The 13,538-nt window shown below is 40.7% G+C and overlaps 1 protein-coding gene across 1 annotated transcript; it reads right to left on the bottom strand.

Moving 5' to 3' along the window:
- Nucleotides 1–3,767: 3,767 nt before the first annotated feature.
- On the bottom strand, nucleotides 3,768–12,530 carry paip1 (poly(A) binding protein interacting protein 1). Its single transcript, XM_087788040.1, has 11 exons — nucleotides 12,181–12,530; nucleotides 9,277–9,422; nucleotides 8,995–9,195; nucleotides 8,824–8,936; nucleotides 8,649–8,760; nucleotides 7,575–7,700; nucleotides 7,320–7,426; nucleotides 5,752–5,866; nucleotides 5,638–5,692; nucleotides 5,491–5,572; nucleotides 3,768–4,222 (listed from the first exon to the last, which is right to left on the bottom strand). Exons 1-11 carry the CDS (start codon nucleotides 12,350–12,352, stop codon nucleotides 4,135–4,137), a joined length of 1,317 nt encoding a protein of 438 aa, XP_087644166.1. The 5' UTR covers nucleotides 12,353–12,530; the 3' UTR covers nucleotides 3,768–4,134.
- Between the last annotated feature and the right edge of the window lie 1,008 nt (nucleotides 12,531–13,538).

Here is a 13,538-nt window from a genome sequence, read left to right as displayed (position 1 = left end):
ATAGGTAAATACATTTTGATGAAGACTAAAGTTAAATAAAAATGAGTTTTAATAGTATACTGAAATGTACATAATAATGTACATAATCAAATTATAAATAAACGGAAATGTGGGGAAAAAAAAGGGCCGAACCAAAAGCAAATATTTCAATATTATTCTAGGGAAAAAACTGATCAACAAGAGAATGATTGACACACTTGATCTAAAGGACGTTATTGGGCGGCTAGCTTGGTTAGCTCATGCGTTCAAAGCTAAATAAATGTAAACTATTTTTACAATAATGAAGTAAATGACTGCATGTTCTAAAAATAGCAACAACATTCACGATAAATGTGTCAAAGATTATCTTCTAATGGTATTTTTTTAGAAAATGTTATTTCGCATTTATTTATTTTAGTTCCTCACCTTAACTGTTTCCGTTATTTTTGATACAATAGTTATTGTGTTATTCTCTAACATATTAAAACGCATTTATTATTTTTTAGTCTTCATAAAAAAAAAACACATGTATATAGTATTAAATATTCTCAAACTTCAATCGCGTTTCAATCTGGTGGAGAATCTTCCAAGGAAGTCCGGGACATGAGGTCCTGATGACATCATCTGACCTGGGGTGCACAGAGAGTACAGACCCCTAACAGAGGGTCTTTGTTGTGAACCAGGAATGTGGGATCTGACACACTGGACTGTGACCAGACGCTGATGGACGACAAAATCGTCCCTGGAATACAAAAATAGGACGTGACGTTTCCCACAATCCGTCAGATGAATGTCGTAGCGTTCGTACGTTTAATTCGTCTCATTCTAAGATGATCAAATGAGGATTTTTAGTTTGTTTTTTCATGAACTAACTCGGTAAAAAGTAAAAAAGGAAAGGAAAACATCAGCCGGGTCTCAAACTGATGTTGTTCACTTATTTATTAACCATTAAATATTCTAAAATAAAAACTTCTTACATATTGTCGACATATTTCACTCATTTTCTACTGACCCTTGTGTCGACCAAGAATTGGGATTATTTTCTGAAACTCTGTTAGTTTTTAGAGATAAAGACAAAAATGTGTGCTCATGCTAATGTAGCGACCAGCGCTAACTCAATAAGAGCGAAATCATTTATTTAGAATTATTGATCGCAGAAAAAAATGAAAAAGGCAATTGTATTTTTGTCAGCGCCACGAGTAGGATAACAGAGGAGGCGGGCTAGATTAGTGGTCTGAGCGGGAAAATTTGGTTGCAAATGATCACAAACATGATGCAGAGACGTCGGCCATTTTGTCGTGAACGTTGGACTTTCAATAACGGTTTTGTGAAGAATCTCGTAGAGCACTAGTCGTAATAATGTCGATGAGTTACACTGCCATCCACTGGTGACTAACTGGACTACAACAGCGATTCTTTATTTCTATTTTTTTGTTTTGTTTTACACCAGGTTGCTTTTAGTGGCCGTGCTCGAGAGGAGACGCAAAATATCCAACATACATTGGTCTATTTTTGCGGCAGACATCAGCTGTTCAGAAGTTGTTATAGATGAAAAACGAATGAGATTAAACAATAAGTAAGTAAGTAAGTAAGTCATTTATATTTGTAGAGCGCTTTTCAAGACCAGGGTCACAAAGCGCTTAAACAATCAAAACAATACTTAATAAAATATATACTTAAAAGGTCAAGATAACACTGATCCAGAAAATGAAGGAAAAACCTGAACAAATAAAAAGGTCTTAAGATGTTTCTTAAGTGAAGTTTATAATTGTCTTATTGTGGCCCTTAGATTGACTGGAGTACCTGGAGTATAAACCAGTCACACAGATGTGAAATTTGTGATAAATATAGAATTAAACAATTTAGTTTAAACTTTTACGTGAATGAAGAAAGATGTTGGCGTGTGTTCAGCAGTGAAACACAACTGTGTAAACAACACACTTCTGTGCAGACACACAAAAGAGTGAGTCAGCTGTGGTGACAACAAGTTTTGTGTGGCCTTGAAGAAAAACCTTTTTTTTTCCGGACACTCAGCGACTTTTCTACGTGAGTCGTGATTCATCCTCGAGTGATTCTGTGAGTCGCTCACTTCTGTGTCTCCATGACTGACCTCACAGTGTTCGGTGAAGAGGGAGTTGAACCGAGCAATAAAAGTGCTAATGATTTACACCACAAGCAGAAAACACACACACACGCACACACACACGTCAGGGTTGATTCAATTGTGGCTTAAATCCTTCTTTGTCACTCATGTGCTGACCAATCAGAATCCGAGGCCGAGGTGTTCCCTCAGCTGGTTTGTGCCAGACAGTCCTGAGACTGATGACATCATCAAGTGTTAAATAAACTTTAAAATAAGATTAAATAAATTGTTTTTAATATCCAGAATTAAACTTTTTTTTTTAAATCAAGCACAAGTCAACCAAGACATGAAAACAGATCCGATAATGTTGTAACAAGTCTGCTATTTCGATCAGACATTAATAATCGATCAACATTTTACTATTAACTATTGTCAGCGTGATGTTATTTTATTCGTTTATTCTCTACTGACACCACAAAAAAAAGACAATGTTGTGTTTACAACACCGAGAACAAACGTTTCTTGTTCTGATAAACTAAGAAACTTTTATTCTCAGTGAGATTCAGGAATCTGTAGTAATGTGAATGACCACCAGATGTCGCGGTTTGATCTCTTAACACGATTTGTCACATTATGACCAGGATTGGCTGCGAACAAAAAATATATAATAATTAAAAGAACAGTAGAAACACATTCAGAAACATTTCTGAAGATTGCAACTTGCATGTTCTTGTTCAAATGTTTTGAAAAGTTTATTATTATTATTATTTCAAACACATCCCTACAGTGTGTATCAGGGGCTTAGTTTCAAAATAGAAAATAATTAAATGTGTATTTAAAAAATGTAAATGTTATAAATAAGTGAGACGAAAATTATATGTAGAATGTATGATGTTCTTGGTAAAAATTAATATTATACGGTGCAGTTTTGTAGTTTAACTCCAGGAGTAATAATACAGACTACAGTGCCTACTGAAGTAATACTACAAATCCTAGTGGAGTAATACTAGAAAGCCTACCAGAGTAATAATATAGAACGTAGCGGTGTAATACTACAGGTCTTACTGGTGTAATACTACAGAGCCTATCGGAGTAATACTACAAAGCATACCACAGTAATATTACAGGTCTTACCAGAGTAATACTACAGAGCCTACCAGAGAAATACTACAGAGCCTACCAGAGTAATACTACAGGGCTTATCAGAGGTATACTACAAGGCTTACCAGTGTAATAATATAGAACGTAGCGGTGTAATATTACAGGTCTTACTGGTGTAATACTACAGAGCCTACCGGAGAAATACTACAGGGCCTACCAGAGTAGTATTACAGAGCCTACCGGAGAAATACTACAGGGCCTACCAGAGTAATATTACAGAGCCTATCGAAATAATACTACAGGGCCTACCAAAGTAATAATACAGAGCCTACCAAATTAAAAGAGGCTACCGGAGTAATACTTTTAAGGAGCTTGTGGAGTAATACTACAAAGTCTCATGGAGTAATACTAAAGAGACTACAGGAGTAACACTAATAAACATTGTGGAGAAATACAAGTCTATTAATATCTTGACAGATTTTTGAGCGTCATGTATCACATGAAATTGGTTCAGGGTCAGAAAGTAAAACAATAAACAAGGTTCACTGTCAACTTGTGAGAAAATTAAGTGTTTAAAATGCTACTCGTAATAAAAGAATATACACACATTATAAAGCATTTATTGCAGGCAAACAATGTTATGTATAATATGTACAGGCTATAAAACAACTTCCTGTCCACAGTCGTCCAGTCACTTAATGAATCTCTGAAATAAACTTCTGCTATATAAAGAGTAAAAAGAAGAATCAGAGTGGGATGTTGTCACAGCAGAAACATTCACAGCAAACCTCAAACCTCCACTGGAAATTAAAACCCAACTAAGAACAGCTCCCTGCACGAAGAGAGAACACACGTCAGAACAGCTACTCTGTTGCAACCCTACTCAACCAAAAAGTGTCAATTGTGCAACTATAGGAACAGATGCGAGGTCGGTTCAGAACTCCGGACCTCGTCGTCTTCTTTTGGACTCATCACTGCTTTCGTTTCTGCTCGGCTTCTAAACAGAAGCTCTCGAAAGCTTCTTCGATCTCTGGGTCCATGTCGTCCTCGAAGTCGTACCTGAACACAGCGAGTCCTGAGGTGAGTGCGTGGAACGTGAGGAAGACACAAAAGAGCTGCTGCTGACATCGACACATTCTCTGGACTCAGAGGCCCACGCCTCAGACGGGTCACATGACCACAGCTGATAGAACCACGGCAACAAGTGGTGCGAGAAAATATGGACACACCACTTCGTTTATGACTAAATGTCAATAAAGTGTGTATAAAAACACGATTATTAAATTTTTTATTTACAATTTACATGCAAATAATCACAGCTTTTGTGTTGCAATTAAACTCCCGGCCACTAGATGGAAGCAGTCATTTCCTCTTCAGCTAAATGAACAATGAAATACAGCTAGTACCCGGCAGTGACTGAGGACTAGAGGATACAGTGACTCCAGCAGCTTTTAAAGCTGATGTTTGGACATATTTTGGTTTGAAAACAAATGAAAGCAGTTACGACTTCGTCAAGAGTCATGTGGTCTGTAAATACTACAACACCAGAGTCAAGTACTGGACAATACTACAAATATATCCTTGTTACTACAGTATCAATATATATTGTATGGCGATACGTATCGTGTAGCCAGATCCTAGTCAATACACAAAAAATTAAGGAACTTGATTGAGTTTGTTGAACGGGAACAAACACGGAGATCATCAAGATATATATTAAGCCCTAATGAATGAAAATACAATAATTTAATGATAACATTTATTTAGCATATATTTGTAGTATTGTTGAGTACTTGACTCTGGTGTTGTAGTATTTACAGACCACATGACTCTTGATGAAGTCGTAACTGCTTTCATTTGTTTTCAAACCAAAATATGTCCAAACATCAGCTTTAAAAGCTGCTGGAGTCACTGTATCCTCTCGTCCTCAGTCAAGATTTCTTGATTTTGAAAACACTGGACATGCTGTTAAATCCAAAAGCGCTTCTTAAGATTGAATTGTTCTATCAGCTGCGCAGGACGTTACGACCGCTCCCATCTAGTGGCCGGAAGTTTGATTGCAACAAAAAAAATTAAGAAATACCGTGAACATTTGCAAGCTAGTTGTAATATATTGCAATATATTGTATCAGGATATTATCGTATCGTGAGATTCTTGCCGATACACACCTCTAGACAATACAGTACTTTTCCACAGGTGACTAAAACGTTGAATTTTTATCTTTAAAACATGTTATTTATTTTCCTTATTCAGGCGTGAAGAAGATCTTGAGCAGGAAAATATCATTCTACCTTCAACGACACACGTTCTACTTCCATGTACTTACAAAGATCCAGTTCCATTTTCAGAAAGAGTCTCGTCAAAGTAGTCTTGTCTGTCCAGCAGCTCCTGGTACTTCTCCGCATATTCTGTACACAACACAAGTCAGCGAACATCGTCTTCACTCCTTCACAATAAAGGTCTCCTTCATCACCTGGGTCTGCGGCGGTGAAGGGGGTTCCGTCCTCGGTGTAGAAGGTGGGTTCGTTCTAGGGGGCGAAGAACAGGGTCAACTTGAGGTCGGTGTCACTGGAGCGTCTTCACTCACCATGAAGTAGTTTGGGTCGTTGTCCGGCGTGGCTTTGCTAGCGGTGGCGGCGCAGACGCGACCCCAGTCGCTGGACCTGAGCTCCACCACCTTCAGGAGCATCTGTCGCACGTCCCTGAGGATGAGCCAAAACATTATGACCACTGGGAAAGCTGCTAGGTTGAGGTAGAGGTGGGACAAACCTGGGCCATTTGATGGTAAGTACTGGCCTTCGTGAGGTCAAAGATCATGTAGAAACTAACAATTTTATTTTTAATGGTATGTTTATATTATATATTTCTGCTAGGGGTGTGTATTGACAAGAATATGGCGATACAATACGTATCACGATACAGAGACAATGATACAGTATAAAGTAATGCAAGGATATATTTGTAGTATTGTCGTGTAATTCACTCTGGTGACCACATGATACTGTATCCTCTCGTCCTTAGTCATATCTGTTATCTCGCACGACTTTCTTTAGCACCCGAAGGCTTAACGACTGCTGCCATCTAGTGCCCGGAAGTTTAATTTCAACACTAGAATAAACAAACAGTTTACATTTTTTGCATGTTAATTGTGAATTAAAAGTCGATTTTATTTTAAACACACTTTATTGAATTATAAACCATAAAAGCACTATAGAAAAAAAAACAAACATTTATTTTCCTTTTTAAAAAGAAAACTGTGCTGAATATAAACACAGTATTGTGAAAAAAAAAGATATATATTGCCGCTGCGATATTTCCAAACACCCCTAATATCTAGTTTTTAACCCTTGTGTTGTCTCTGGGTCAAGGTCAACGACCTCCACCACTACATATGTATTTATGGAAGTCAGGAAGATCGTTCACCTTGACCCAGAGAGAACACAAGGGATACCACAAACACAATTGTTTTAAGGCCTCTGGGTCACCATGACCCTACATATGTATTTATGGAAGTCAGGGAGATCGTTCACCTTGACCCTGAGATAACACACGGGATACCACAAACACATTTGTTTTAAGGCCTCTGGGTCACCATGACCCTACATATGTATTTATGGAAGTCAGGGAGATCATTCACCTTGACCCTGAGATAACACACGGGATACCACAAACACACTTGTTTTAAGGCCTCTGGGTCACCGTGACCCTGAGAAAAGCAAGGGATACCACAAACACATTTGTTTTCAGGCCTCTGGGTCAACTTGACACTGAGAAAAACAAGGGATACCACAAACACATTTGTTTTCAGGCCTCTGGGTCACCTTGACCCTGAGAAAACACAAGGGATACCACAAACACATTTGTTTTCAGGCCTCTGGGTCACCTTGACATTGAGAAAACACAAGGGTAAACTATGGCAATAGGATTTTTGTTTTAGGACTTTTGTCATTATTGTATCTGTTCTCCCTCAAAAAGTATTTAAGTAATTATTCATTTAAGTATTTGGAAAACATATATATTTGAAGATTGGTTTTAATTAAAATAATCATTTAATTTACCATATCAAGCTGGATTTTACATTTTTGAGCTCCCTTATTTTTGCTTGACGGCCCCTAACAACAGGCTCTATATAAGAATGTAACCGGGAGCACGAACCTGCTGCAGTCGGCGTCCAGCAGGAGAGTCTTTAACTTCTGGGTCAGGTTGTCCATGTGAGGTTGTCCCTTGTCTCTCCAGGCGTCCTCCAGAACACAACCCGTCAGCTGCAGGTGAAGAAACGTTTGTTTGTGTCAAGACAGAAGTTCACATGAGATCAGAAGTATTTCCGTGATCAAGATGTTCAAGAGAAGAAGAATCAAAAGGGAAAAATCTGACGTAAATCGAAGGAGAATCTAAATCCGTTGGTGTCACCTTGAGCAGCTTGACGGCACAGATGAGGTTTCTATCGGTGGGGGTGGAGAGGAGACTGTCCAGCAGATCCTTCAGAGCCAGCAGGAGGATGGCAGCTCGTTCAGGAGGTCCTTTCTGAATCCTCACCTGCAGCATCAAAGAGTCATGAACACATCTCGTCTATAAGAGCATCTCAACAAGTTCAAGTTTCTTCATGATCTCTTCTTCAGATGTTTTTTCCTTTACTCACGACCGACACCAACGCCTTCTTCTCAATACACACTCACTCTGAAGGAGGGGTAGATGTTATTTAAAAGGTTGTGAGCAAACTGCAATTTAAAATTCAAAAGTACAACACCATCTGTTCTTGGTGTGCAAGTAATTATCGATACACCGATATATTGCAACATCCTTTTTTTTGCAATACTGCATCGATATTCAAAAGCACTGTATTGATATTTTATTATTCTTTTGGCTGTCAAATCATATTTCATTTTTAACATAGGTATTTTACGGTTTATATTTCACTTAAATGTTTTTTAAATAAAATAAATCAGTTTTTTTTTTTTTAATTCACACAAAAATATTCAAAGCATTTTTTCATATTTGTGTTGCAATTAAACTTATGGCCGCTAGATGGCAGCAGTCATTACTCCCTCCGCAACTAAAACAACAATAAAATCCCGCGATGACTGAGGACGAGAGGATACAGTGGACTCCAGCAGCTTTTGAAGCCAAGAATCATGTGGTCTGTAAAATCTGCAACACCAAAGTAAAATACTCGACAATACTACAAACATATACTCGTTCCTACTGTATCACGAGATCGCAATATATAGTTAGGGCCGAGTATAAACACCAGTACTGATCCCAATACCGGTTCCTGAACAAACCTTTTTAAATACTAATTTTATAAGATTAAGTCAAAATAAATTCTGAAACACCAGAGTCAAGTACTTGACAATACTACAAATATATCCATGTTACTACACTATCATAATACATCCTTTTATATATTTTTTTCTCCTGTGTAGTGATACGTTAGTATTCTTGCCAACACCATATACTGTACAGTCCACTTCTTGAGGTTCTTACCTCCAGGTGAAGGTAGAGTTCCCCTAAGAACAACACGTAGGAGTGAAACTTCTTCTGAGTCTCTGCGTCTCCTCGGACGGCGGTGTTCCTGTGTTCGTACTCCAGCCGACATCTGAGGGTTAAAAACTCAAGGTCACGACTCGGAACCATCTTCAAACTAGTCTTCAGGACTTACCTCTGCAGGAGAAGCTGCCTGAAGTTCCCTCCCGGGGGACTGACGGTGAGGTGGTGGGACAGGTAGTTGCAGAGCCGAGCCCCCGTGTAGGCGAAGTTGGCCAGAGCGGTGGACTGCAACAAGAACATCCGTCAGACCACCGCTCTGGTCAGCGTGAAGGTCAGGCCTCACCTGCGTGTAGATCAGCTCCACCAGCTCCTTCAGCAGAACCTCTCCGGTGACCCAGGCGTTCAGCGTCTCCACCATGTACTCCACGTCGGAGTCGAAGGTACCCGGAGAGGAGCTGAGCTGGTCCATGAAGCACGTGACCGTGTCGGCCAGTGTGGCGGGTTCACTGTAGCCGTCCTCGTAGTCCTCGTCGTAACTCGGATCCTGGGTCACATGTGAAGAGGAGGAGAAGATGAGGAGGGAGATTCTCGTCACATGTATTTATCCATCTATTGGTTTCCTCACGTAGTATTGGTTCACGGCTGCCGGGACGAACTCCGGGGCGCTGGCCGAGAGGTTCGAAGACTTGAGCACTGAGTCCTGATGGTTGCTTTTGTTGAAGGTTAAAGACGCGTTCGCGCTTTGTGGAGGACTGTAGTGTCGCCGACTCTCTGAAACAAGACGACGAGAGACATTAAACTCCACATTTCTAGTATCTAAAGAGTATCACAATTGTGGCTAAAATGCCAGCGAGAAATTAATTGCAAACAACAAACAAACACGTACGAAGTGTTTCTGCGGCACACATGACTTCATCTGAACCATCACTAGGCAGAGAGCACCTTGAAAATGGAACCCTGTGTCTCAGTAACAGTTACCAGCAACGTGAAACTACCCATACCACGATAAGTGCCGCACAAAACATGCCACACATGCTAATGTGTTTAGTGCCACTGTTAGCAGTGCTGTACATGGTAATGTTGGTGCCACACAAGCCACTGTTAACAGTGCTGTATGTGCCAATGTTGGTGCCACACATGCCACTGTTAGTAATGCTACACAAGTCAGTGTTGGTGCCACACATGCCACTGTTAGCAGTGCTGTACATGGCAATGTTGGTGCCACACATGCCACTGTTAGTAGTGCTGTATATGCCAATGTTGGTGCCACACATGCAACTGTTAGTAGTGCTGTATATGCCAATGTTGGTGCCACACATGCCACTGTTAGCAGTGCTGTAAATCCCAATGTTGGTGCCACACATGCCACTGTTAGTAGTGCTGTACATGCCAATGTTGGTGCCACACATGCCACTGTTAGCAGTGCTGTACCTCCCAATGTTGGTGCCACACATGCCACTGTTAGCAGTGCTGTACCTCCCAATGTTGGTGCCACACATGCCACTGTTAGTAATGCTGTACATGCCGATGTTGGTGCCACACATGCCACTGTTAGCAGTGCTGTACCTCCCAATGTTGGTGCCACACATGCCACTGTTAGCAGTGCTGTACATGATAATGTTGGTGCCACACATGCCACTGTTAGCAGTGCTGTACCTCCCAATGTTGGTGCCACACATGCCACTGTTAGCAGTGCTGTACATCCCAATGTTGGTGCCACACATGCCACTGTTAGTAATGCTGTACATGCCGATGTTGGTGCCACACATGCCACTGTTAGCAGTGCTGTACATCCCAATGTTGGTGCCACACATGCCACTGTTAGTAATGCTGTACCTCCCAATGTTGGTGCCACACATGCCACTGTTAGCAGTGCTGTACCTCCCAATGTTGGTGCCACACATTCCACTGTTAGTAGTGCTGTACATGCCAATGTTGGTGCCACACATGCCACTGTTAGCAGTGCTGTACCTCCCAATGTTGGTGCCACACATGCCACTGTTAGCAGTGCTGTACCTCCCAATGTTGGTGCCACACATGCCACTGTTAGCAGTGCTGTACCTCCCAATGTTGGTGCCACACATGCCACTGTTAGCAGTGCTGTACATCCCAATGTTGGTGCCACACATGCCACTGTTAGTAATGCTGTACATGCCGATGTTGGTGCCACACATGCCACTGTTAGCAGTGCTGTACATCCCAATGTTGGTGCCACACATGCCACTGTTAGTAATGCTGTACCTCCCAATGTTGGTGCCACACATGCCACTGTTAGCAGTGCTGTACCTCCCAATGTTGGTGCCACACATGCCACTGTTAGCAGTGCTGTACATGATAATGTTGGTGCCACACATGCCACTGTTAGCAGTGCTGTACATGATAATGTTGGTGCCACACATGCCACTGTTAACAGTGCTGTACATGCTAATGTTGGTGCCACACATGCCACTGTTAGCAGTGCTGTACATGCTAATGTTGGTGCCACACATGCCACTGTTAGCAGTGCTGTACATGATAATGTTGGTGCCACACATGCCACTGTTAGCAGTGCTGTACATGCTAATGTTGGTGCCACACATGCCACTGTTAGCAGTGCTGTACATGATAATGTTGGTGCCACACATGCCACTGTTAACAGTGCTGTACATGCTAATGTTGGTGCCACACATGCCACTGTTAGCAGTGCTGTACATGCTAATGTTGGTGCCACACATGCCACTGTTAGCAGTGCTGTACATGATAATGTTGGTGCCACACATGCCACTGTTAGCAGTGCTGTACATGATAATGTTGGTGCCACACATGCCACTGTTAACAGTGCTGTACATGCTAATGTTGGTGCCACACATGCCACTGTTAGCAGTGCTGTACATGCTAATGTTGGTGCCACACATGCCACTGTTAGCAGTGCTGTACATGATAATGTTGGTGCCACACATGCCACTGTTAGCAGTGCTGTACATGCTAATGTTGGTGCCACACATGCCACTGTTAGCAGTGCTGTACATGATAATGTTGGTGCCACACATGCCACTGTTTTTTGTGGCAGACATACCTGAAGTGCAACAGTTACAACAGTATATTATACTTTTGGGAAAAGTCACAGCAGCCTTTAAACCTGAATCATTGTTAGGCAAATGAAAACTCCTCTCTGGCAGGGGGACATCTCGCCACTCTTCAGTGAGTGTTGAATAAGTAGCATACAAAGGTATATAGTTGTCATTTGGTCTCCAGAGGTCACATGGTTGAAGGAAAGAGAGTAAATATGTCGAAGGTTGAATGAAAAACAGTCTAACTTTAGCCTGTCGTATTATTAGTAGTTGCTGTAGCAACAATGTGACACATGAGTGGAGGTTTTATTTAGAACAAATCTGCACGTGAAACAAAAACCGGCTGCGTCGACCAACATTCGACTGACGGCTCGACGTCAGGGTTGTTGGTTTAAAACCATCTTTTCTTTCACAATTTCCTGAGAAACGAAGATGAGCTTTCAGTTTCTGTTAGCATGCTAGCTGCTGTAGCATCTCACCCGAGTCCGGGCTGAAGTCCGCGAAGGACGGCGAGCTCTTGGGTTGTCTGAGCGGCTGTCTTTGGCTGAAGGTTCGGGCATCGGCGTCCCCGGCGGCTCCATCGTAACTGGGTTCTCCGGGGAAGAGGCGGGATCTCCCGGACCCGGGAGCTCTGTTGAAGTCCTCGTTCATGTCCTCGTTCGTAGAGAGACAGACCCGCGGGTCGACTTCTTCCACCAGACTCTCGCGAGAGATGGTCGGTTCTCTGTTTCGTTTCAGTAGAACCCAGACCTCTCGGACATGGTTTTATTTCTGGGTCAGCACGTAAACACAACTTTCCTGGCCTTGACGCACACTTCGTCTCACAACAAACGAGGCTGGTCGTTTCTCATGGCGTGCGTGCACTGCCCCCTGCTGGCGTGGAGAAAAAGTTCACCAACAAGGCAGAACAGCTAACGTTAATTGAAAGATCACAACACAGGAATGTATATGTCAATCATGGTACAGAATAAAACAATTAAATACATATAATTTAAGTCTTAATTCTTCTTAATCTTAATCTTAATCTTTAGATTTAGATTGTACCATCTTGTTCTTTCTCTTTATTTCTCTTTGTTCTTATTTTTATTTATATTTTATGAATAATTGCTGTATTGCTGTGTCTAATAGGAAAAAAAACAAAACAATAAAGTTCTACCTAACATTACCTAACCTAACCTGAATACAGGAATTATAGATAATTATATACAACATTTAATTCTAGGAAATCTCAACTACCTTTTTAATTATAAAACTTATCTGAATAAGATAATGGACACTTTAGATTTAGACCCACAAGGGGAAATTTTAGTTCAAGCTCCAGCTTGTCCCTCAGGATGTCCGACCTGATGGTGTTGAAAGAACTGCTTCAGTCCAGGACAAGGATCCTAAAAAAATATTATTGCATTTAAGAATTCATTTTTAAACAGTGAGAGGATGAATGAAAAAAATATATGTTTGATTTTTTTTATTTCCTCATTTTTTTTGTCTTGGTCATCGGTTTATATGAAACATATTATCAGATTACTAAGCAAAAAACACGCTTTGTTTTCGGTTTTTTTTCCGTTTGTTTTAAACCAAATACGCTCATTAAACCAGCGAAGTGGCTAAACAATATTTAAAAATGTCAGCACAAAAGAAATACATATTTTGTATAGTTCAATAATATTAACTGTTAAAAATGTTTTTTAAAAGACACAGTTAATAAAATGCAGTTTTATGTGACAGAATCAAATATGTAATTTTTTGTTTTTTTTCGAAATAAAGAAGCTCAATTATGAATCAAAAATATAAATATAAACGTCAGGGCAAGTATAATGTACTTAAAAGCTCATTCACG

The sequence above is a fragment of the Callionymus lyra genome, chromosome 1, assembly GCF_982586985.1.
Source record: "Callionymus lyra chromosome 1, fCalLyr1.hap1.1, whole genome shotgun sequence".
In the NCBI taxonomy this organism is placed as follows: Eukaryota; Metazoa; Chordata; class Actinopteri; order Syngnathiformes; family Callionymidae; genus Callionymus; species Callionymus lyra.
Note: the sequence above shows the minus strand (reverse complement) of the source record. Positions and strands in the feature narration are given on the sequence as shown.

Excerpts from the sequence above, each read along its gene's own strand:
- paip1 (XM_087788040.1), bottom strand. The coding sequence starts at position 12,352 with ATGAACGAGGACTTCAACAGAGCTCCCGGGTCCGGGAGATCCCGCCTC. Across the intron at positions 9,196-9,276 it reads CAGCCGTGAACCAATACTAC|GATCCGAGTTACGACGAGGA; the intron begins GTGAGGAAACCA and ends CATGTGACCCAG. Across the intron at positions 5,867-7,319 it reads CTGGACGCCGACTGCAGCAG|GGACGTGCGACAGATGCTCC; the intron begins GTTCGTGCTCCC and ends GCTCATCCTCAG.